General features: G+C 35.0%; 1 protein-coding gene across 12 annotated transcripts in view; it reads right to left on the bottom strand.

Annotated features, from left to right (window-relative positions):
* The window catches only part of Yap1 (Yes1 associated transcriptional regulator), a 114,955-nt gene that overhangs the window by 61,718 nt on the left and 26,173 nt on the right, over positions 1-27,064 (bottom strand). For all 12 annotated transcript variants that reach the window (XM_047516757.1, XM_047516749.1, XM_047516760.1 and 9 more), the window contains exon 3: positions 1,461-1,576. In XM_047516757.1, the coding sequence (XP_047372713.1) occupies positions 1,461-1,576 (116 nt within the window). The remainder of the gene's footprint in view (positions 1-1,460; positions 1,577-27,064) is intronic.

The following is a 27,064-nucleotide window of genomic DNA, read 5'->3' as shown; positions in this document are numbered from 1 at the left end:
CATAAAACATTGATTCTGAGAGTAAATAAATATATTCATAGTATAGTAACTGAAGACAAGGAATCAATTTTTCATTAAGAATAAATTTATGACAAGAAAAACTTAATTGTAAATTTTGCCTTGTTCATTTTTATCTCTTAACTTTCAGAATTCAAGTTTTTAATCTACCCAAACAAAGCAGAGTCATGGAACAGCTGAAACATTCCTACACATTGGCATCACATTCAGGGGCAAAAAGTCATTTCAAGATCTATGAGCACTTCTACTCAAGGAACCTTCCCCAGAAATCAATAGGACCACTCTCCCACAGTGCAGTAATTATTAGTAGTATTATAATCAATTTTTTGGACAGAAAAAATGGATAGGCTGTCATGGAAGAAGCCAACTTAACCATTGGTTATTGCTACCTCTACCCTGAACCAGGCACCCAACACGAGGATTAAGTGTGGGGGAAAGAAGAGTAATCAGAAATCCAGGCCAGAGGAAGAAGCACTTTTCCCTATTATGTACAGCAGTGCATAATGAGCTAGCTATGGCCTTGGACCTACCTAACAAGTAAAAAGAGGCTGAACAGTAACTAAGTGACTGGGGAAGGTAAAGAAATTAACTTCTACTTAGTACCTATTCTATACTTAGTGGTACCTATATTCTGGGTACCAACAGAAGTATAATAAAAACTTTTTTTTATTTTACATTATTTTACATAATTCCCTTTAATATCTTCTTCTCTATCGTAAGGAGCATTATTATTCCCTATTATATAAATGAGAAAACAAACTACAGACTCAAGTATATTACCAAATAATTCAACCTGAGTTTTTCTTAGGTTTATCTTTTGTGACAAAGGTAGAGATGTGTTCAACAACACAAGCCAGTTCTAGAGTAAGAAAGATTCTTTGGGGTTCATAATTTACTTCCTTCTAGGTATTTTCAGAATGGAATAAATACCTGTTAAAAAGTAGGTTAAGAACACCACAGCCTGGAGTCTAATAATCCCATGAGTTAGGCCTGTAATGCATTTTTTGTGTTCTTTTCCCTCTTTAAAAAAAAAAAAAATTGTGTGCTCTTTTCCCTCTTTAAAAAGTTGTTAAACTCTTTTAAAAAATTGTGTTCTTTTCCTTCTTTTCAAAAAAAACAAAAACAAAAACAAAAACAAAAACACCCATAGCTTGTTAAGACCTCAGATATCCAATCTTAGCAGCAGAATATAACACAAGCATGTCATGATTAACAAAATTAGAAATCTGAGATACTTGAGAACCATATGGATTAATGACTAAAGAAAGCCATCATACGACATGTGTTATTTTGAAATAAAATGTCTCTAAATGCAATTGGATAGAAACTAAGATCATCATCATGCTCCAGTTTCCTTAAAAGAATAATGACTATTTTTGAGAGCAAATTTTACCAATGTGTAAGCATTATTCTTTGTGCTCCAATTACAGTGTCTCTCTCACCTGAGGGTGTGTTCATCAAATTCTGCTGCACTGGTGGACTGGTGGGGGCTGAAACATTCATCTGAGACAGCATGGCCTTCCTGGGGTCTTGCCATGTTGTAGTCTGATCAATGTGACTGAGACAAAACAAACCACTGCATTAGATTAACAAATACAATGCCCTAAAAACAACAAATCCCCTATCAAAACAGCAGATATGAGGACTAATAATCAATTATTTCACTGTTCCCACCCTTCCTTTGCAATGTTTCTTCATCCTTAAATCATTCAACACTGGCCTTTTAGATTTTTTTAAGTACAAGATTTGAAAAAGTTATGTCTGGAATTTTAAGTGAAGAAAAATAATCCTTAACTAGTAGACAATTATTTCTCACTTCTAACTTAAAAGATTAAAATGCAGTTTGTAAATTAAGCATCTAAAACAGTAATCATATGACTAAAAGAAACTCAAGAGTCACAAGAAACTCACCCACTTTTTTCTCCTAAAGCTAAGAACGTCATATAACATATCATTTTTAGGTCTAAAACACCTTTATAAAAATAAAACAAAAAATAAAAACAAAAAACAAAACTCTGAAAGTCTAATTATAATAAATATTCCAGTGCCAAAACATAATTTAAAATTCATCTACAAGTTTCCATTTTCTCCTGTGATTTGAGTAACAACATACCCCTATATAAAATTTGTTACTTGCTAAACATTTCCTCCATATTGAGAACTTACTGTAAAATATATGTATCCCCATAAAATTAGGGATGAAAACAGCTGAAGAGTCTATGAAACAAACTACAAGGCATTTTGCAGAGTGTCTGGTATATGGACTTTGAATAAATAGTTTTCTTTTTCCAGCAAAGATTCATTGTTTCAGTGAAACAAAAACTACAAATATTATACAAATGAAGCTACCTCAAAATTAATTCCAAATAATAGCCAGAAAAGTACTCAAAGATTTGTACATAAGGTTCTCTTTAGAATCATTTTCAACAGCAAAAATTTGAAGGCCAGTAAATTTCCTATGATAGGGGATCAGTTAAATAAATATGTTTACATATGATGGACTACTATGCAGCTATTAATATTCTGGAATATTTAACATGAAAAACATAACTGTTTTTAAAAGTAGGTTATATAATAGTATGTACAGCATAAAGTTAATTGTTAAAGAGAATACACAGAAAACACACGTATGGAAAAGAAACAAACAACAAAGAAAAAAGAGTACCTGTGTGCAGTTAAAATATATGACAAAAACCAACATTAAAATGTTTTATCAGTGTTTATTTCCAAGTGGTAAAATCATATTACAATTCTACTGTGCTGGAGATGTAGGTCAGCTGTAGAGTGCTTGCCTAGCATGTGTGAGTCCTGCTCACAAACTGTGGCACAGCAAAAATAATTAAAAATCAAGTAATAAATAAAATTAAGTAATAAAATAGAACACTCTGTTTTTCTAGGGTTTTCTATTATGAAATCATCATGAACTCATTATTTTTAAAATGGGAGAGAAATGAGGTCGTTTTCTAAGATATTAAAATTTTAAATCTAAGTTGTCACTTTCTGAGTCATCCCATGATAAAATAACCAAGGAAATCCTCAAGAAATTACACTGTCATTAACTATCTGGGAATGGAACTAGAATTCTATCTCATTAATAGCATTATTTTATCCTTAGCATAGTAAGAAAGGATCATAGACTCAGAATAGGTCTTAGAGTTGAAGAAGAGTTCTTTCAGCTACTCAGCAAGCAGAAAAGGGATGAATTAGGAAGGATTTATATACTCAGGAATGACAATAGTACCTGTCACTTTAAGGCTATTACAGAACTATAAATGTCAAGAAAAAATATTTATTTATGAAGTATGCAATTTCTCCTCCCAGCACCTCTTTTTTTCAGTGGCTGTATCTGCTTTGTAGCAGCAGCACTAGATTTTGTTCAGGACTAGACAATATAGGCAATACTCTGTTCAAGTTTTGTTATCTAAACACCTTATTCTCAAAGACCAAGTTTTCATCAAGTTCAGTGGTATGTTCCCCCTGCCTTTCAATCTTCCATGTAAGCCAACTGTCTCTAGACACATCACTTAACAAACTGTAGGAACATTTTCCCCCCAGAGATTGGGATTAAATCTAGGGTCTTGTGTATGCTAGTTAAACTCTACCACTGAGCTACACCCATAGGCCCCCTTGCTTATTTTTAAGCCCCGCCCCCCCGGCAATTCTTCTGAGATACTCATGAAACAATGGCACATCATCATCCTTACTGTTGAACTGTAGTCCTGGGGAGGAAAGATTTCAGGTGGCATTCAATGGTTTCCCCACCAATTTGATGGCAATAAGAATACTGTGACTTTTCCTAAGATCCAGAATGCCTGTGTGTTGAAGGTCCAGGTTTGAGTTTCATGGAACTTACATCTCACACGAGGATAATAAACTCTTTAAATACTTCTATATACTATAGACTTAATTAACTAGTAGGATCATGCAAAGTCATTGTTTGAATGATTTATTTTCAGAATTTGTCTTTTGGGGGGTTTCTACATTTTGCTAAGTCTTCCAATATGAAAGACCAAATTATACAGTGTGAAAGATAGAAAAATCAGTAGGGCAAGGTGACTATACACAGGAGTGACTGCTGCTGAATGTAGACCTTGGTCCAAGTATAGCTGAGTTTTATCAGTCAGTATGTTGTTGCCCAACATTAGCTACTCTAGAGTGAGATCACAGGGTTTATCTTGATCTTATATTCAATTGCCCTTTCTTTCACAAAATAGTAGCAGAGAATAATTTATTTACATATCTTCAAAGGAATGCAGAATTTCACTATTATCAATTAGACTATTCTTAGGAACAAGATAAACTAATCCTTCTAATTATTTTCTACTTTTAACTCAAAATACTGTTTTACAAGACAAGTAGTAAACTTGGGAGGCTAAGGCAGGAAGATCACCAAGTCTGAGGCCAGTCTCAGCAACTTAGCAAGACCTTGTCTCAAAATAAAACACAAAAGCACTGGAGGCATAACTCCATGGTAAAGTGCACCTGGGTTCAATCCCCAGGAAAAAAAAGGGGGACTGACTTACTATTTCCTTACTTCCCAGGGTTATGAGGATTGAATTCAGTAACATATTTAAAAGCAACTAGGTCTATGGCTCCTGGTACACCAAAGTCCCTCAGTTTTCCTGACTTCATTCCTTGGCTAGCTCAACATTTAGAATAGGAAAAACTCTGTGGTAGATGGTCAAAGAACATGTTTAAGAATAAGAGTTCATTTAAGGGGAGATAAAAGATCCAGGGCTCTAAGAGCTTTAAAAGGAATTTGGTTTTCATTTGGTAAGTGATAAAAAGATGTTTTAAGTAGGCACTTCAGATTCTGATACAGGTAAAAGAACCAGTGTTTCTGAATGATTAGTTCAATCTACACAAAGCTATCTCTTTAGAGTTGGGAATAAACAGCAAGTGTAGACATACTACCTCCTAGAAGAAAAGTTATAAAGTAGGTTGAGAGTAAAAGAATAATCTCATTCCTATAAGCAAATGTCAAAATATTAATTGTTGGAAACGTCTCTGAACAAATATTTAACTTAAGCCAGAAGATGGTCAACCCTGTCAATTTAAATCAAGGCAGAGAATAACATTTCTAAGTACCAGCTACAGCTCATCCCAGTAAGTTCTAAAACTGCAAATTCTTGGTTGTTTTATTTTCAAGTACTGAATCCATAACTCTTATTTATGGGACACTGATTAACATAAAGGAAAATGGGTTTACAGTAACAGGAAAATGTTGAGATTTTCTTATATGTATCCTCAAATTTTAGGATCAATTTTATGCTGCTAATTTGTGAAAGTAGCACAGAACTAAGGTAAAGTTCGCAAAATTAAATTTAGTGATTAATATTGATTCTAATAGTATGATAAAGGTTGCAAACCTCAAAGAATGGATAACTAAAAATTCTCATATACCAGTTACTAGGGCCAGCAGCATTGGTACCGAAAGCTTGTCAGAACCACAGAACGTCAGGCTCCATTTCAATGCACTGATAAAGATCTGCAGATTAATAAGATTCACAGGCAATTTGTATGTGCATTAAAGAATGAGAAGAACTGCCTTAGACTTTAATTTTTACAGACTGCGTTTTGATTCATTGTACACAAATGGGGAACAACTTTTCATTTCTCTGGTTGTACCCCATGTAGATTCACACCATTTGTGTAATCACACATGTACACAGGGTAATATGTTTGTCCCATTCCACCATTTTTCCTTACCCTGCCTCCCCTCCCTCATTGCCTTCTACACAACCCAAAGTTCCTCCATTCTTCTCTTATCCACCACCTGCCCCATTATGTATCATCATTAACTTATCAGAGAAAACATTTGGCCTTTGGTTTTTTGGGACTGGCTTATTTCACTTAGCACAATATTTTCTAACTCCATCCATTTACCTGCAAATGTCATAATTTTATTCTTTTTATGGCTGAATAATATTCCACTTTGATATATACCACAGTTTCTTTACCCATTCATCTACTGAAGGGTATTCTAGGTTGCTTCTACAATCTAGCTATTGTGAACTGAACTGCTATAAACATTGATGTGGCTGCATTACTGTAGTATGCTAGAGACTATTTTGAGATTTGCTCAACTACACTGTTTTTAAAAAGGATGAAAAACTCCTGGAGGATAAACACTATGTACATAAATAACTGTATGTTTTAAAATATTAGCCTTAAAGAGGGTAGAATTAATAATTTAAGGTAAGGATCCTCTCAAATTTTCAGTCTGTAAAATAATGCAAACTTGGTTAAAATTCTGAACTGGTACCAGTTCTGTTATAAATATAAACCTAACTATATTGGATGTTTTATCCCCTTTTCATAGTTCACTTTTGAAAATGTCTTTCTTCTAAACAACAAAACTTGCAAAGCCTATTTTCACAAAATACCAGGAACATAATTTTATATTATTTGTACCCTCGAACAGCTAGTTCTTCCCAATTCTGCTAAGATTCTGTGACGTTTGATAAGAACTCAATAATTATCACATATGAACTTTATGAACAGAAACATTTTTAAAATGCAGCTATCAAGTGCTGAAGTTCCTAACACACCTTTAAGACTTTCTCCATTGTACTGCTAGAGGAAAAATGAAACCAAAACCAAAACCAAGACCAAGCCAAAACAAACACTTCTAGCAAGAGCAACCAGCTCAGACACCATGTTAAATACACCTTTGTGAACTCATCTTTGCTGCCTACATTGGTAATTTTGGCTGTATTATGGGGATGGTTTGAAATTTCTAATTTTTTCCAATGAGATAAAGATAAAATGAAAGAAATGTGCTCTGCTTTTATGACAGACTCAGGGCAACCAAATCACCCTCACCCAGAGGGTGAAAAAGTGAGAAAGTTACATAAGATCACAAAACTTAACTAGCCAATGAGAAATCAGTGACCAAATTTTAGATTCTTTTTTATTAAGAAAAGTTTATTTGACTTTCAGGAAAACAATGTTAAAGTTGGAAAACTAAGAATACAAAATGGGTGTGAAAAATGTTTTAATTTTAAACTTCTATTATTGCTGTCTGGCCCTCAAAATACTATGATGGCAGTATTGGGAGTGGGCAGTCAGCCCAGATTTACTGTTCACTTATCAAGCCCATGTTTGTTGTGCAAGTGTTATTTATAGAGTCACATGCTAGAGGCTGTTCCCAAACCAGCTAACCATACACGCTTAATTGACTCTATGAACAATGATGCATTGTTCAATTTAATCCTTCTATGAGCTACAGTTCCTAAGCCACAACCATATGCTTTTTATATCTGTATATGTCTATTATGTACTATTTTAGAACCCTCAAAAAGTTCAGAGGTATGCACCCAGTGTAATTCCTTAATAAGGATGAGATAACTTACATACTTTGCCTATATAATAACAATTTTTGTATCACCAAAAATCAAAATCTTAAACTGAAATTTAAATGACTAGGCCATTGCTAAATGTGAGCTAAAATTAGAAACAAGGGTAGACAAAAACATTAAAAACAAATATGACAACTGATCATACTCTGTAAATTACATACCACATTGACTAGCCTTAGATTAAATAAAATTTTATATTTGCTCACAAATTGAAAATCAGCTTAATTACAATTTAACCATGTTGTCATTTAAGAGTGTCATCTCCCCTTGGGAATTATTTTTCCTCAAGGAAGGAATGAGGATAGGGCAGTCATGAGAATAATGCCAAAACTCAAGCAGAGACTTCCTGAAACATATACACCGTTGTCTACATCTTGAACCCAACTGACTTTTATCTGAAGTTATATTCAATAATGTTCTCTTCATAATGCCATAAATGACTAAGACCATTTCTCCCCCTAAAGTTCAAAAACTGTATTTTTCCTTTTATGATACAGAAAATGACAGATGTCACTTACTATAATGAAACAGAAACCAGAAATCAATACTTTTTTGATACCCAAAAATAATGTCTATATAGCTCCTTTTGTAAGCCACCTTAGAGGAAAAAAACACAAATGCCAGAACTATAAAAAAGAGCTCTGAAAATTTTTAAATGTCAGAAAGTCTACCATAAATGTCATTCAAAACGTGGTCCTCAAACACAGCAGAATTCTCTGGGAGGGGTTTGGGGTGTAGATTAACAGTACAGCACCTGCCTAGTACTCATGAAGCCCTAGGTCTGATCCCCCGCACTCCCTTCTCCCCACCCTCAATTTCCTGTAAGACTTAGTTCATGGGTACTTTGAAAAACAGCAAAATTAAAGATTAATCAACCTAACAATTTTAAATGTTCACTCACAATCTGAGACCCTTAAGAACAATAAGACATTTATTTACCCAAAAGAGTCAGATTAGGGCCAGGCACAGTGGTTCATACCTGTAATCCCAGAGACTCCGTATGCTGAGGCAGAGATCGAAAGCTCAAAGCCAGCCTCGCAAAAGTGAAGCACCAAGCAACTCAGTGAGACCCTGTCTCTAAATAAAATACAAAATAGAGCTGGGGTTGTGACTCAGTGGCTGAGTGGCCCTGAGCTCAATCAATCCCCAGTACCAAAAAATAAAAATAAAAAAGAGTCAGATTAGGAATTCAACCACTTCTAAAGATGGTTCTCATAATCCATTGTTTTGCTTAAACTGATATTCCTGAGAAAACACTGTTTAAATGAAGCTACAAGTCAGATATCAAAAAGAAGAGAATTTTCTTAATACAAGCTAAAGACCCCGGCAGTCTCATCTTCTCATTTTATAACTGTCTATCTAGGGGTTATAAACCCTGTGAAGACATGGGAACAAATGTGTGAGTACCAACTCCGACCTATTTGCCATGACATGACTTAGGCCTAAGGCCTTCAATAAAAGACCAGGAAGGAAGACAGGTTTAGGCAGTCAAACAACGTTATAATCAGCTTTCTGTGGCAACATCAGTCACCAGTGACTTCCAAATAAGGATCTGTTCAGTTTTCTGGCTCGTGTCTACTGTGAAGGAATCAGTTAGTTACAAACCTGGAACCACATCCATTGCATATTTATGGCTATATTCAAATTATCAACACATTGGGGCTTAACAAGTTACAAATAAGTAACAAATTAATGTAAAAGAGGTGATAGAATCACTTAGGTCAATTAAAAGTTACTGGTGAAAATAATAAATGAATAATTTTTATACAAAGGACTACTGCAGATGGTTGGCCTAAAGTGTGTATTATGTGCAGCAAGGGTAGAGGAATTCTTTTTCATGGTCAAGAAGTCATCCAACATTCTTCATTCCGTTGAATACTTCTGTACGATCATATCATTCTGCCTTTTTTGCTTGTTTGTTTTCCTTTTTAAAGAAAATGAATGCTAGACACTCTTCCAAACCAGATTTATAGGCCTGGCCTACTTAGAATAAATTAGTGGTCTATCAACACTCAATTTTAAATACAGATTAAATGTCTCCCTTCTGTCTCCTGTAAGTTTTACAAATTCATTTTAAAAGAGAGAGAGAGGTGCTGGGGTTGTGGCTCAGTGGTAGAACGCTTACCTGGCGTGTGTGAGGCCCTGGGTTTGATCCTCAGCACCGCATATAAATAAATAAATAAGTAAGTAAGTAAAATAAAGGTTCATTGACAACTAAAAAAACATATTAAAAAGAGAGAGAGAGAGAGAGAGAGAGCTGGGTGGTGGTTCATGCCTGCAATCCCAGCTTCTCAAGAGGCTGAGGCAGGAGGATTTCAAGTTCTAGGTCAACCTGGGCAGTTCACCACGACTCTGTCTCAAAATAAAAAAGGACTGGGCTTGTAGCTCAGTGGGAAAGCATCCCTGAGTTCAATGGTACAATCCTCAGGAAGGGAAAGGGGAAATGGGCAGGGGGTGTGGTAAAGGGAGAGAAATTCTTTTCTAAATTCTTCAGTTCACCAGAATCAGTACATTTGTTCAGGCAGACAACCAGGATTCAACTTGCTTTTATTATTGCAACTAAAATGTAATCCTGTCAAAAGTACAATTAACAGTTTTCTTCTTTGAATCTTTCAAGCAAATGACTACAAAATTCAATTACACTATGAAATACACTCACCTTCTGAGGGAGTTTTATGGATAATGGTAGAAAATCTTACAAAGAGTCCAAGTCATAGTCAATAAAAAGAAATTAATAAAAAGGTGATACTGTAAAGACTAAGTAACATGATCACTTAGAGACAGTCTCAATCAATGAAAGAAACATGCTAACAGTTTGAATTCTCAATGTTTCTTAAAGTATTGCCTATGTTTCTGGTTCTTAGGGATATATATATTTTTTAAGTTCCTTTTATGGACAGAGCATTTCTCTAGTCTCTCATTAAGACGACAAATACATATAACCCCAAGCAGGAAGACTGCAAGTTCAAGTTATTTTGTTTCAAAATTAAAAAAAGGCTGGGGATGTAGCTTAGTGGCAGAGTACCCCTGCGTTCAATCCCCAGTACTATTTTTTTTTTTTAATTAAAAAACAAAAAAGAAAGCAAATAAAAAATACCAAATACCCAGTAACTAACCAAGAAGAAAACCAAGCTCTGGAAATCTAAAGTAAGTAAAAGAACTGTTTACTAGACTAAAAAACACATGCCTAAAGGGAACAAATGTGTTAGGAGTTTCAATGAAATTCTCTTTAACAATTCTCTTAAATAGACTGATTCTTTACTAATTTATCAGAAAATTCTTGGATTTTGAGGTGAAAAGACCAAAATACTTAAAGAATTTTTAAAATTTCTTTGAATTCTTTAAAGAAAAAGAAAAAGAAAACCTTTCTACTAGAGTTTTTGTAAGATATTTTGTCCACTATGACTTTGATGAGGAAGAACAGAGTGGTGGAGATAGCAGTTAACTCTTGCCCATTATGAATTACTCATATCTGTGACATTGTGGAACATTTTGGTCACTACTGCTCAAGTCTGAAATAATATAGCAGTTACACAAGACTAGGCCTAATTGGACTTGGAATAACTCAATCAAAAAATATGAAGACCAAGTGGAGATATGATTAAAATCACATCTGGAATACCAAGGATTAAACTCAGGGGCACTCGACCACTGAGTCAGATCTTCAGTCCTATTTTGTATTTTTATTTAGAGATAGGGTCAAAACTGAGTTGCTTAGTGCCTCACTTTTGCTAAGGCTGGCTTTAAACTCATGATCCTCCTGCCTCAGCCTTCTGAGCAGCAGGTTTACAGGTGTGTGCCACTGTATCTGGCAAGATTCTAAAATTCTTAAAATGTGAAAAACACTTCATACCTCAAGAAAAACTTCAACTACTAATCACTATTTCATGTCTCCATGCCTTTGCTCATAGTTTCTCTTCAATTCCTTTCCTTCCCCACTCCTCTCCTCTCAGAAGTCTTCAAAACCACCTCAATGTCCACTCTTAAAAGGCTTGCCTAGGGGCTGGGGTTGTAGCTCAGTGGTAGAGCGCTTGCCTAGCCTGTGTGAGGTACTGGGTTCAATCCTCAGCACTACATTAAAAAAAAAAAAAAAAAAAAAAAAAAATTAAAATAAATAAATAAATAAAATAAAGGTATTGTGTCGATCTATAACTAAAAAATACAAAATTTAAAAAAAGACTTGCCTGGTAAGGTTGTAGGGAAAAAGGCACACTTGTACACTGTTGGTGGGACTGCAGACCGGTATAACCACTCTGGAGACCAGTATGGAGATTCCTCACAAACTAGGGATAAAACCACCATATGACCCAGCTATTCCACTCCTTGGTATTTTCCCCATAAGATCCAAAATTGGAATCAACCCGGTGCCTGTCAATAAAGGAATGGATTAAGAAATGGTGGCACGCACACGCACACAAATGGAGTTCTACTCAGCCATGAAAAAGAATGAAATTATGGCATTTGCCAGCAAATAGATGGAAGTGGAGAATATCATTCTAACAAATGAAGTCAAACTCAAACTCAAAGGTTGAATCTTTTCTCTCAAATGCAGAAGCTAAAGTAAAATAAAGGAAAGAGGGAGAGAAGCATAGGATAACAAAGATAAAAGAACAATCAGTAATGTGGAAGATCTACAGGCAGAATGGAGGGATAGGTAAGGGGAGGCTATTCTAAAAAATCATGTTATATGCATATATAAATATACCACTGGGAACTTCACCTTTATGCACAGGTAGAAAGAACAGGAGGAAAAAGTGGGGAGCATGATTGAAATTGAATTCCATGCATGTGTGAGTCTGTTGGGATGAACCCAACTACTATGTATCACTATAAAGCTCTAATTAAAAAAAAAAAAAAAAAATGGTAGTTTGCCTGAGCTCTCCCAGTCCCCGCTCAGCCACTAACAGATCGAATGCAATGTTCTCACTGGTGTTTCACAGAAATTTCTTTAGAGTTACCAACTAGCATGGATCAAAGGGTTATACATATATGTCCTTTAACCACAACTATATTATAAGCTTATTAACACTCAGCACTTGTATGATATACATTCATACATGTTTTAAGAATAAGGACATTCATGAAATTTTCCTATAGATTTATGAAGCTCTATGAAAGTTTGAGGCATTGTGAAAAAAAGTATTATACTAGAATAAATCCTAAGGCAGTGAATACAACTAAGGATCTGAAATCTTTATTAGTATTAGGCCAAACTAATTTCTATTATATGAATAATTTCGGATACATAAATTAAGACAGAACCATCTTTATCAAAAGGGTTTTTATGGCATTAGCCAAGAAGCATGGGTAGGGGTCTCAGTATTTGTTAGAACTTCTTAAGATTTCAGAAACATACACCTATATCCACAAATTACAAAAACAACAAACAAAACTGATGTTTTCTTATACAATTGAAGATGTCCAAATAAGCAACATGACAAATAAGTTTCTGTAGCTGCAAAAGATGAGGAAGAGTAGAAAAGGGGGGAGAGAGCAAAACAAAATAAACAAAAAAAATCCCTGCTAGTTCAGACATCCTCCAAAATCATGTAAAAGCTATAGGGAAATTATCAACAGGAAGCAATAATCTGTTTAGGCCTGTCTTATAAAACTTTCTTAATGACTTTAGTCATTAATGACTTTTCCAAAAGACTTATGGTAGTTATAGTGTTATTTGTCATCCAATTATTTCCTAACACTACACATAATATTAGCTATAGGGGAAACAAAGATGAATAGAAATATTTCAGTTATGAGGGATTCAAAGCCTACTATGGGACAACTGTTTGGTATAGCTTATCTCACCATCAACCTTCATCAATAAATTTCACTTTCGTTTCTTTTGTATTATGGGCGGCACAGAATATCAACCTCAAGCCATTAGTTGAATAGGAGGGGGGAAAAAAAAACCCAACCCCATAATATGCATACAAGTCGTTAAGGCCCTATTCAGAGGTTTTGCTTTGCAGAATTTCAGTTATGTGAACACTAACCTGGCTCAACGATCTTCCTTTTCATGTACGATCTTCCTTTTCATGTACGGACAGGTCAATATGTAGTTTCGCTTACTTGCAAGGGGAATATATTCCTCACCCACAGTGAATGTCCAAAACCACAGATAGCACTCAGCCGGTTTTTCAATCCCTTTTTTACCTTAATTTGAGCAGTTATCATGCATACTGGCTTAAACTCTTTGAGGGGACAACAGCAAAACTAGCTGGAAATTCTTTCCTCAAATTGCACAGATTTCAGAAGATTTATTCTTATTGGTTCTAGCAATCTCAGCATATTTTTTTTCCTATTAAGTCAAGAACTTTTTTACCTTTTCACTTACAAGAAGTACTTTACAGATTCTCTTGGGCATATCTGAATTGCTGACATCACTACTCTAGCAAGCTGGGCTGCTATTAAGTAAGGGTTACTGTAATAATGTGATGGTCTGATACTGAGATGGCTATTATTGACAAATAGCATACACAGCATGGATGTGCTGGGAAAAATACAACTGATACCTAGGGCATGAAGGAATGGGATAGCAAGAGATTTCATCATCCTACTTAGAACAGTATAAAATTGAAAACTGATGAAATTCTGGAATTTCCATTTAATAATTTTGGACCACAGGGGCTGGGGTTATAGCTCAGCGGTAGAGCGCTTGCCTAGCATGTGTGAGGCACTGGGTTCAATTCTCAGCACCACATGTAAATAAAGAAATAAAGATCTAACAACATCTAAAAATGTTTAAAAAAATGTTTTGGGACCACAAATTGATCATGGATAACTGAACCAGCAAAAGGAAAACCACAAGCAAAGGGGACTACAGTAGTAGCCCAATGTTACATCACAATGTTTACATCATTCATCTTACTTCATCCCATCATGTAAGCACTGTATCATCTCACATCATCACAAGGATGAGTTCAGTACAATCTGGAGACGCCTCATATTCACCATACCTTCATGAGTGTATTACATACTATTATAAAAATAATTATTCTAGTATTAGTTATTGTTAATCTCTGCCTAACTTACAAATTAAACTTTATCATGGATACATAAGTATAGGAAAAAAAGTAGTGTGTGTGTGTGTGTGTGTGTGTGTTTCAGTTTTACTTGCAGTTTCTGGTATCCACTGGGGGTCCTGGAATGTATTCCTGTAGATAAGAGGAGACTGCTATTATTTCCAAAATGGGCTGTTAATATTTCTCTTTAATTAACCAGAGACAACACAACTTCTACTAATTGATGAAGACCCTAAAATATATTCAGATCACTCAATTTTTCCCTAGGCATAATTTGAATCTTCTGAATCATTTAATGGCTGAGTTTGATGATTAAGCCAATACAAATAAAAATTGCTACAATCAAAGTGCAAACTATATAGAGGAATATGATGTTAGAACTATAAGGAAACTTGGAGGCCATCAGACCAACTGTTTTGTTCTATAGATGAGGAAACAGTCATTTATCTAAGTGCTTGCAATGAGACTGTAACACACATTTTCTGATTGAGTAGCACAGCTTTCCTTAGGCAAAACCCAGACTGGCATCTCAAATTAGAGTCTGGTCTACAGAGACCAGAGTGAAAGGTGCAAGGGTATTTCCTGTCACTAGCTCAACTGTAACACCAATGTTACTGGCAGATGCATCTTCAACTACTTCGATGCCAATGACTCAGATGTTGAAAAACAACTCAGAACAAAGTCATTTCGTTAGCATCTTAAAGCTAGTTCTTCATTAGGTGAGAAATGCTTACTGAAGACTATATGCAAACCTGATGGAATACAGTAATACTTTACTTATCCAGGTCATCAATAAAAAAGAAAATTTAATCCCCAAAATTCCTTCACAAAAGAAGGGACCTCTTCATTTGGATGCCAGTTGCTTAGTATTTACTATTGTTTCTAATCTGTTGTCCTAACTATAGGGAAAACATCCAGCAATTACACTTAGGCCTCTTCTTTTTTACTCCTGGATACAAAACTGTGTTCGGTAAGGCTGTCTGGTCTCAGTTAAGTGGACTGTGATACAGTGTTTCGAAGTTGAGTGCTCTTCTCCACCATTTAGTCCAATCCTCCTCACTCTGGAGGTGGTAACCATGATGGTCATTAAACCATGCCTGAGGTCATGACACTAGTGGGTGGCAGAGCCACAACTAGAAATCAAGTCTCTATCAACCTTTTGTGTAATGACAACAAATAGGTTTGTTGTCATTACACAGGTTAAAATGGCGAAGTCATAGGGGAGATACATTCAGGATGTATAAATCTCCACTAAGAAGGAGCACACTGGGGAGTCCCAACACTACAAAAAATATTTTGTGAGAAAAAAGTGTTTAACTACTCAGGGTTCTTATTGCATTGTTATCCAGCATCACCTTGTCTATCTTAATACACGGTAAAGTGATGCTTATATGATAAGATGTTTAAGACATAAGGGCACTTCCTGAAGAATATTTATAGGTTCTGAACTCCTAGAATATCACACAGAAAAAGGCAAGAGTTCAAAATTTTCACAGTGAATATCAAATTTGGTTTAAAAAGGTAAGGAAGGACTTGATTAGACAGACATCCCTCCAAAGAAGATACAGAAAAGGTCAATATGCACATAAAAGATGTTCAATATCACTAGCCACTGGAGAACTGCAATCAAAAAAAAAAAAAAGGTAGGGCTGGGTGTAGCTCAGTGGTAAAGTACTTGCCTAACATGTGTGAGACCCTGGGTTCAATTCCCAGCACCACAAATTAAAAACAAAAGGAAAGCAAGAAAATATCTCACAAGATACAACTTCACACCCATTGTGATACCTACTATCAAAAACTATGGAAAGTAAGTGTTGGCAAGGATATGAAGTCATTGCAACCTTTGTGCACTGCTGGAATATAAATCGGTACAGGCATTGTGAAAAACAGATTACTTTAAAAAAAAAAAAAAAAAAAACTGAACATAAAATCACCACATAATCCAGCAATTTTACTTCTAAGTATACACCCCGAAGAACTAAAAGCAGAGACTCAGATCCTTACACACCAATGTTCACAGCAGAATTATTCACAACAGCCAAAGATAGAAACAAACCAAAGATCCATCAATAAATGAAAGAATAAGCGAAACTGATATGAGTATAATGGAATTCAGCAATTAAAAAGGAAATTAAAGTGTACTACAGAAAAGGACAGATACTGTGTTATTCTACTTATATAAGATACCTGGTTAGAAAAATTAATAGAAAGTAGAAAAAAAAAGTTACCAGGGGCTAGGGAAAAAGGAAGAATGAGGAATTATTTAATAAGTACGGCATTTATATTTGGGATGATGAGCAACTTCTGGAGATGGATAGTGGTAATGGCTGTGCAACAGTGAATGTATTTAATGCCACTGAATTGTGTTCTTTAAAATGCTAAATTAATGTATCACAGTTTTTTTTTTTTTAAGAAAAGATAAATAAGCTAATCATGCAGACTACATGTTTCTTTTTCCTTCACAGCTTAAGACCTGGTGAAAATCTTTCTAAATGTGCTATCAAACCACATTTTTAAACCTGTCTTCCAAGAATTGTAACCAAATGGAATTCAAAACAAGTTACTGCCTTATAGGTATGGGGAATATTCGAAGAAAATCAAGATCTCTGCACAGCTGCTATTGACTTCATAAATCCATCTGAATCCACTGGAAGATCTGGGCTTTGGCAGTTATAAGCATTTACAAGTGAGGCAGGAGAAACTCCAGAGGAACAAAGGCTGGGCCATAACCAATGAGCTCTAGCCACAAAACTAGAATGACAAGCAGACCAGCCTTGTGAACAATCAATAATGGGATATGCTCTGTTTAGGTAAAGGCTTCTGGCTTATTTCATATTCCAAAAGGCACAATCTTAATTGGTTCTGGAAATAACAGTACAAGTCAAATAGAATATTAAGCTGTGCTGGACGGAAGACTGGGTACACAACCCTATGACACTCCTACACAATCATTAAAATTAAGTAAATAAGAGGCTGGGTATAGCTCAGTGAAAATGCATTATAATCCTGGATTCTGATTATAATAAAAAAAAAAGAAAGAAAAATCAAGTAAACATCTCCTAAATGGAATCCTAAGCCATTAAAAGTGACAAAGACCAAGTACACTTTAATTAAAGTTTGATAATTTCATTAAGGTAAAGAAAATAAAATTTTACCACACCATGATTACAACACAGTAAAATGCTATTTGGTTACATGCATTTTCCTAAGGAAATGCAGACAGAAAAAAAAAAATTTACCTGTCTATAAATTTTTCGTCATTTGCAGTTCTATTACTATTCTTTTTTTTTTTTTTTTTTAATTTTAGTTGTAGATGGACGCAGTCCCTTTATTTTTTTTAATGTGGTCCTGAGAATCGAATCCAGTGTCTCACGCATGCTAGGCAAGTGTTCTACCACTGAGCTACAACCCCAGCCTTCTGTTACTATTCTGAATCTAAGAAATAAAAAATGTTTTCAGAATTAAAGCATAAATTAAGCCAGTATACACACACATTTTTTAAATTACTATAAGCCATAGCAATTCTATAAACATTGTGAGAACTAAAAAATAAATAATACAAAATACGATTGTAACAAAGTAAGTTGCAAACTGACCCTCTTTAGGATACCACCCAAAAGGAGACAAATATTTGAGTGTAACTGTTAGATAATCAAATAAATTATGTAACTCAGGTTTGGCAAATAAAGCTATTTGCCATTAGATTTTATATCTCAACAATTTGCTATGCCAGACAGCTGAGTACTATGCCATCATTTTAAAAGCTCCCACAATACTGAATGGCAACACTCCAATCAACCAAAGATCAAAACTTTTGGAGACTTTAGACGAAACACAAGGGAGTCTAAAAGGATACCCCTAATTTCTGTATAAGAAGTGAGTACAAGTTGGGGGAGTAGCTGAGGGGTAGAGCGCATACTTAGCATGCCTGTGGCCCTAGTACACAAAGATCCCCAGTACACAAAGAAAGGAAAGGAAAGGAAAGGAAAGGAAAGGAAAGGAGAAAGGAGGAGGAAAGAAGTAGGAAGGAAAGAAGAGAAAGGAAGAGGAGGGGAGGAAAGGAAAAGGAAGATGAGAAATAGTGCATTGTTCACAATCTCTTAGCAAATACTACTAGAGGAGCTGAAATGTATCCTCCAGTGATCTATATCCTTTAATTTATGTAACTAGTTAATGAATGGTCCTGAATATCTACTATGGGCAAAGTTATCATGTGGGATAATATTAGGTATAGAATAAGGGAGATTCAGTTCCTAACCAGAGTCCAAAATCTCCACACAACAAGGGTTTCAAGGGAATAAACTTTCCAGCGTTCCCTCTCAACCAACCTCTGGCTTAATACTCACTTTGAACCCCTATTTCACCAGTTTGTTACCCTCTTGCAGATATGCTATTAACTTCTTATCCACCACAAAGTTCATATTAATCTTGTTCCTTCTCCATGAACAAACAGTGCCTCTTCTTTCTCTTATCTTATTCTGGCTACAAAATACATCTTGTTCAGGAAGTTGTAAATGAACTCCACTGGTAGGTGATCGCCTATCTAAATGTGCTAGGGTTGTACAGTTTATTAAAATACTTTTAATTTGTTGCTTTACAAAAACAATCTGAAGTTTTCCTCTATATCCTCCAGAACGGCATTTTGCTCAGAGGGGTCACTTTAATAAACCTAAAAGAACACTTACTTTAAAATATAACCAAGTAAAAACTACAAAGTAAGACATAATGAGGTAAAAGACAATATATTAGAATACCACAAAGAGAATAAAAACAGGTCATACTGTAATAGGATCTATCATAACCTGCTAATGGGAAGACAAACAGTTATAACTTTACTGGAGAGTTATTTGGCAATATCCAGACCACAAGGCAAACCGTTTGAAAATATATGACCAACATGTTATTAATGAGTAATGAGATAATTAATTATTTATTTGTTCTTTTGGCCTTCCTATGTTTTCCAATCACCCCCCCCATTAAATCTGTCCAATAAAATATATAATTTTAATTCATTTTTAAAAGTGAATTGATAAAATGACCAGAATGAACAAAGATGAGCTAAGGCACTTGAGACATTGGGTAGAATGTCCAGAGAACAGTTAAGAGCCTATTTTAAAAACATACCAAATACTTCATAATGGTTCTAGTACTATCTGGTTACCCTCAAACTGAAACCAGTACTGGGTATCATTAACTCAGTTTCTTAAACTTGCTACGTTAACACCATCCAGAAAACATCAACATGAACACACAGAATTACTGCTAAACCATGTAGGCCTTAGTTGTAGGTCTTGATTTTTCAGTTCTTATGTGATATACAAGATACCGAATCCAAACCCACTCTCCTTCTACAGAAACACAAGCTGTTATGAATGTATACTTATTTCAGCTTTTAAATCAATGATCTTAAGTTCTTCAAAAGTCCTAAACCCATATATTTAGAGACAAACATATTGTTTACTTGCTGCACAGAGATCAAAACTGCAGTCTCCCTTCCAAATCATCACCAAAAAATACCAGTTTCCCAAGTTTAAACAAGTTATCAATTTGAGGTTATGAAAAGAACAAGAGGATAAGAGGTGAGGAAGGAGGAGGGAAATGCTAGGGAGTGATATTGGTCAAATTATATTGTTATATTATGTATTCTGTTCACGTACGAATTATGTAAAAAGAAGTCCCATCAGCCCGTACAACCTATAATGTACTACTTAAAAAGGGGGGAGGGGGATTAAAAAGTAAAAAAAAGAAATGAACAAGAATTTAAGCAGAGTTCAAAATTCTTAAGGTATAATACAGACCATACTGTGCTAATTATTCTAAGTAACCAAGGGTAGTCAACTTAATACAGACAAAATTCACAAAGATGTCTTTTTGTTTTTTGGTACTGGAGATTGAATTCAGGGGCACTTTACCACTGAGCTACCCCCAGTTCTTTTTATTTTTAATTTTGAGGCAGGGTCTCACTAAGTTGTGTAGTCTGGGCCTGAATTCAAAATCCTCTTGCCTTAGGCTCAGGAGTAGCGGGAATAATAGGCATGAGTCACCACACCCAGCACGAAGAGGTTTTTATAATCTTTTCTAAAGCTTTATTTTACCGACACTCTATACTAAAATAATTTTTAAAACCTACATAGTAAACATTGTTCGTTTTATTTCATGATTATCATTCTAATTTCTCTAATACTACACCAATTTTTAAAGGAATTTTTTAATTTAAAATTTTTATTTTTACAGACTACATTGATTCATTATATATAAATGGGGTACAACTTTTCATTTCTGTGGTTGTACACAATGTAGATTCACACCATTCATGTAATCATACATATACATAGGGTAATACTGTCTGTCTCATTCTACTCTTTCCTTCCCCCACTCCCTCTCGTCCCATCTTCCTCTACACCATCCAGAGTTCCTTCATTCTTCTCTTCCCCCACCAACCCTCCTCATTATGTATCATCATCCACTTATCAGAGAGAGTATTCGGTCCTTGCTTCGGGGCTTGGTCTATTTCACTTAGCATATTTTCCAACTTCATTCATCAGCAAATGCCATAATTTTATTCTTCTTTATAGCTGAGTAATATTCCATTATGTATATATACACCACAGTTTCTTTATCCATTCATCAATTAAAGGGCATCTTGGTTGGTTCCACAATCTAGCTATTGTGAATTGAGCTGCTATGAACATCGATGTGGCTGCATCACTGTAGTATGCTGATTTTAAATCCTCTGGGTATAAACCGAGGAGTGGGGATAGCTGGGTCAAATGGTTGGTTCATTCCAAGTTTTCTGAGGAATCTTCATACCGATTTGAAGAGTGGCTGCACCAATTTGCAACTCCACCAGCAATGTATGAGTCCTACATCAACTTTTTAAAGTCCATGGTACAGTTGGTAAAGAAAAACTTGTGGCTCATATTAAATATAATTATTTATATAAACATATAAGATTATAAACTTTTTGATAACAGCTGTTGAACATCAACCAGTTGCATAGGAAGCAATAGACAGCAAATGAGTTTTAGGGTAATTCAATGCTATAAGAAAAGAATGGTTGGAAAAAAATACTTCCTAAATACCCTAAAAATAAAAAAATAACACCACAGATGACTTGATTGTTTAGAAATCATTCCTAAAGGTGGAGATTCAATGCTGAGGTTGAATTCTGCCTGAGTTTTTTATTGAATCAGATCAAATAATTTCATCTCCTTGAAATACTTGAATTTACTTTCCACGTCTGTAAACTGAGATAATGCCCTTCTCCTTTAAGAATAGAAGAGCTCCAAGTTAGATCATTTTCTGCAGAAACCAGATTAATTTCAGCAGTTCAATTTTGTACTTTGAAAAGGTGGAAGAGACCTAAAAGATCATCTTACCAACCTTCATGCCCCAGTATGTATAGCATGTGCACATAGGAACTTATTTGTATCTTCTGTATCTCTCTGTATTATCAGAATAGCTATTAAAATTTATATCTAAAGATGACTAATGGAGTGATGTATTACACAGCAATATAAAACTTCATGAGGTTGTGAGAAAGATTAAATGAGAAATGCAACTAAAGCAAAAAGCATATATTAGCTAAATAAATGTTGAAATATATCTTATTTTTATAAGCATGGACTCTGGTGCCAGACTAACCTAGCTAAAATTCAGTGTTTGCCACCTATTAGCTACATAAATTTGGTTGAATTATGCCCTAGTGTCCTCATCAATAAAATGGCAACAAAAGAGTTACTGTGAAGATTCACTTAGTTACTCCAGATAAAGTAACTTATCCTAGTAACCTGGCATATACTAAGCAGTCAATAAATGCTAGTTATTATTGTTGATATATTTCAGAACTAATCATGTACTTGAAAATTGCCTGAAATATAATAGAAGACAACAAAGAGATCAAAAGTTCCAAAAGAGGGGCAACCACAGAAAAAAACATCAATTCTCTATAGAATATACCAGATTAGAGATTATCTTAGTCAAAACTAAGATCACATGAATTTTAAGTACCCTAATGTCAGAGGTTAAAATGTGAAAAATATACACTTAGAACTGAAAAAAATGCTACAGGAAAAAAAGTTAATGCCACAAGAGAAGTTCGAATATTATCAGTACATATTATAGGAAAAACAAATGATACTGTCTGAGCTAGAGTTAAGCCTTAAATCTTAAATGATAAATGAAAATTCTTGATATAACTAATTTAACTAATAGCTAATTTAACTAACTTAACTGGAATTTTAATTAACTACTTGGGTCAGATTAAGAGGTCTTCTATTCTCTTTTAATTAATTTTTTAATTTGTTCTAATTTGTTTTATGTGACAATGCATTTACACATTTTGATAGATCATGCATAAATGGAATGTAATCTCATTTTTTTATTATATATATTTGTAGGATCACATCAAACATGCAGTCATATATGTACATGAGGTAGTAATGTTTGTTTGATTCTACTATCATTCCTACCTCCATACTCCTTCCCCTTCCTTTACTACCCTCTACCTAATATAAAGTAACTATTTTTCCCTGACCCCTGACCCCTTATTGTGAATTAGCATTCACATATCTGAGAAAACATTTGGTCTTTGGTTTTTTGGGTTTGGCTTATTTCATTTAGCATGATATTCTCTAACTCCATCCATTCACCAACAAATGCCATAATTCCATTCTTCCTTAAACCTGAGTAATATTCCATCAAATATATATACTTATATATGACATTATCTATTCATTGCTGAAGGGCATCTAGGTTGGTTCCATATTTTAGCTATGGTGAATTGAGGTGCCATAAATATTGATGTGGCTGCGTCACTGTAGTATGCTGATTTTTAAGTCCTTTGGGTATAAACCGAGGAGTGGGATTGCTGGGTCAAATGGTTCCATTACAAGTTTTCTGAGGAATCTCCATACTGCTTTCCATAATTGCATTCCCACCAGCATATGGAGTGTACCTTTTTCCCCACATCCTCGTCAATACTTACTGTTGCTTGTATTCTTGATAGCTGCCATTCTGATGGAGTAAGATGAAATCTTAGAGCAGTTTTGATTTGCATTTCTCTAACTGCTAGAGAAGTTGAACATTTTTTCATATATTTGTTGATCAATTATATATCTTCTTCTGTGAAGTGTCTGTTCAGTTCCTTGGCCCATTTATTGATTGGGTTATTTGTCTTTTTGGTGTTAAGTTTTTTGAGTTCTTTATATATCCTAGAGATTAATGCTTTATCTGAGGTGCATGCTCTCTTGACAATGACTTTACAACCACTACTGTCCCAAGACTCCCAAAATATTCAGGCATCGAAATACTGATAATTCTGAAAATGTGCAAAAAACAAGATGAGTGAGCAAAGGAATAGGAAAAGTAGAAATACAGATTAGACAGCTTGGATCTAAAAATAGGAATCCTTAATTTATTAAGTATTATTAATCCTGTCCATCAAAAGAAGACCTGTAATGGTTACTGTTTTAATCCTGAAGAGTTCAAACTAATAGACTGAACATTATTAACATTTCGCAAAAATTTCATGTCTCAAAGATGCATGAGAGACCTAGATAATTCATTTCTTATGTGTTTCTTTTCAAGTTGGCTACCATAAAAATGGACATTTCTTTCCATACTTTATAACAACTTCTATGGGGAAGGGGCAGAGGTAGACCTTATGTACTGGTGACATTTCTAATGCACTAGAATCTGTTCATGAACCCTTTGAAGGAATTATTCACATTTTATCTCCCTTCCTCCACACACACAAAAAACTTATGAGCTAGAGATATAGCCCAGAACACCACTTACTTAGCAGGAACAACGTTCTGGATTTAATCTCTCCCACTCCCCCAAAAAACAAAAAATGACAGCAGACTTGTTTATCTACTCACAACACATACATAACAAATACATGCCATCTGGGATTCTGACCAATTATTGAAGAACACAATAAGCACTGAGTTGAACTCCAATCATTAAGCAGAGAACTTCTATTCTTAGGAAACAGCAGGGTTCAGTTTGGCTGCCAATATTCCTAGCCTCTGAATCAAGAGGTCACAATCTCATATTTCACATAGGAACTCCAGTTTACAAACCCTTGCTAACACTCCAGAATAATTCAAGAGGCATTAAATGATAGTCACATCAAAATGAAGTATCTTATAAAATTTCAAATTTGTAAGTATATTATGATAAAAACTGGACATACTAATCCTAGTTAGAAACAGTTAAGGAGACACCGTGTATGTGTGCACGTGTGTATGTATTCACTGGCCAAAGGTAGAATAAATGAATTATATTTCATAACTATATTGATACATGTTTTTAAACACTGTCCTGTTATAAGATGGGTAAGATTATACCTGCAATACAAGCAAGCTTCTAATCTGTAAATATTTCTATTAAATTAATTAACTTTGTCATGGTGGTGGGCTAAAAATACAGGAAAAATTTTTGCAGAAACGAGAGACCACATCAAGTGATTTCATGTAGACAATCCATAAGCACACTACTCAGACAGGGCGGCACCAAGTGATTAACAGCCCTCTACAAAAATAGATAAATAATGTTGCAATACATGAGCTCTCATTTGAAAGACTAACCTGAATTCCTGAAAGCAGAAGCTTATTCTGTACTTTAAAAATAGGCACCCAGTAAGATCAATAAGCCACACTGAAAATTCACACTATAGGTGATTTTTAATAGTATCTAGAGGTCCTAAAGTGTAATATGGCAAATTTCCTTAAATAAAACTACTATATTCTCTATGTAAAATTATGATTAAATATGTGTCCCTAAGATCATAACAAGAACTATATAACTTGCCAGGCACAGTGGCATACACCTATAACTCCAGCAAGTCAGAAGGCTGAAGCAGGAGGAACAAGTGTGAGGGTGAGGCAAGCCTCAGCAACTCAGTGAGATCATCTTAATTACTGAGAAAAGATTAACTGAGCAAAGATTACTAGGATTTCTTTGTGTGCAGGTATAAATAATCTTTTCTGTATATGAAAAATTTTTACTTATTTAACATGGGTTAATCTGAAACCACTATTTTCAGTGTTCAAATACTTTAGTCAAGGACTCTTTTTGGTCGTGGTGGTGCTGGGGATTACAACAAAGGCCTTGTGCATGCAAGGCAAGCACTCTTACCAACTGAGTTATATCTCCAGCCCAGTCATGGACTCTTGATGACAGGTGTGAAGCCAGGAGACACCCAGAAGTCATCCTGTCCTCTTCTCAGGCTTGCTTACCAACAGTAGTCTGCCCTCCACAAATACACTTGCCAGTCTCCCTACTTAGTCATCTTGACATGTCTGTATGATGAAGGTCACTTTATCAGCTACTATGAAAGAAATCATTCCAGTTGGGCATGGAGGTGCACACCTATTAATCCCAGTAATTAGGGAGGCTGGGGAAGGAAGACTCCAAGTTCAACGTCAGCCCAGACAATTTAGCAAGAACCTGTCACAAACAAGCAAGCAAATGAACAGGGCTAGGGATATAGCTCAGTGGTAAAGCACCCTTGGATTTAATTCATGATACTGTAGAAAGTAAAAAACCAAAATAAAAAATTAAATCAGCCAGGCGTGGTGGCGCAAACCTGTAATACCAGCAGCTCTGAGGCTGACACAGGAGGATTTTAAGTTCAAAGCCAGTCTCAGCAACTTAGTAAGGCACTTAGCAAGATTCTGTCTCTAAATAAAATATAAAAAGGGTTGGGGATGTAACCCAGTGGTTGAATGCCCCTGGGTTCAAACCCCAATACTAAATAAAAATATATCAATTTCCAAAAATCCCTCTTGTTTATCATCTTCATGAATTGGATTCCACTACGACAGGTTCATTAAGAAAACTGTAGGGCTGGGGATATAGCTCAGTTGGTAAAGTGCATGCCTTGCATGCATAAGGTCCTGGGTTCAATCCCCTGCACCACAAAATAATAAAGAAAATTTTAAGTGACTCTCAGTTTGAATATGCAATTTTCTTGGTTATCATATAAAAGTAGAGCAACGGAAGCCTAAATGAAATCCTCAGCAAATTCTAATCTAATATGTAAGTACTAACAAATAATTTGTCCAATAACAGTACTGGTTTTCAGATAAAACATGATGTCTATGTAACCTCTTCAGTATCTACACCATGTGACCTTCTGTTAAGCAATAAGCATAACTAGGCTATAAAGGACATTTGTATAGTTCTATAACACATTATCACATATGTGTATAAAATAATAAAAGAGAACTTAAATCTATCAGCAACACTTAAGGGTTGGGCATAAGGGAGAAGGGCTGGGATGCTGGATGAACTGTAAACATTTCTACATGTATCAAATGAGGATCTATCCACCTCACAGTTTGATGTGTGAGAGTAACGAGTATAGGCTGAATTTGAAGTATTTTCAATTCTCTCAACAACTATTTGGTAAATGGATACATATTATCTGAATCACCTGGAGAGCATTTGAACAGTTAATTCATTCTTACTAGTGCTATTTCTTATAAAGAACATGAGAAGTACTCTAGTTTAATTCATAAAGTATCTTACAAGACAAAAATCAAAAAAATTAAAACCTTTAATGGTTATAAAGAATTATTCATAGTTTAGTAGAAATGGCTTATGACTTGCAGTGACACAGGCCTGGATATGAACATGTGTAGGTAACTTCACTTC

Source organism: Sciurus carolinensis, chromosome 11 (assembly GCF_902686445.1).
Source record: "Sciurus carolinensis chromosome 11, mSciCar1.2, whole genome shotgun sequence".
NCBI classification, from domain to species: Eukaryota; Metazoa; Chordata; class Mammalia; order Rodentia; family Sciuridae; genus Sciurus; species Sciurus carolinensis.
The sequence above is the reverse complement of the archived record's forward strand: the minus strand, read 5'-3'. Positions and strand labels throughout refer to the sequence as shown.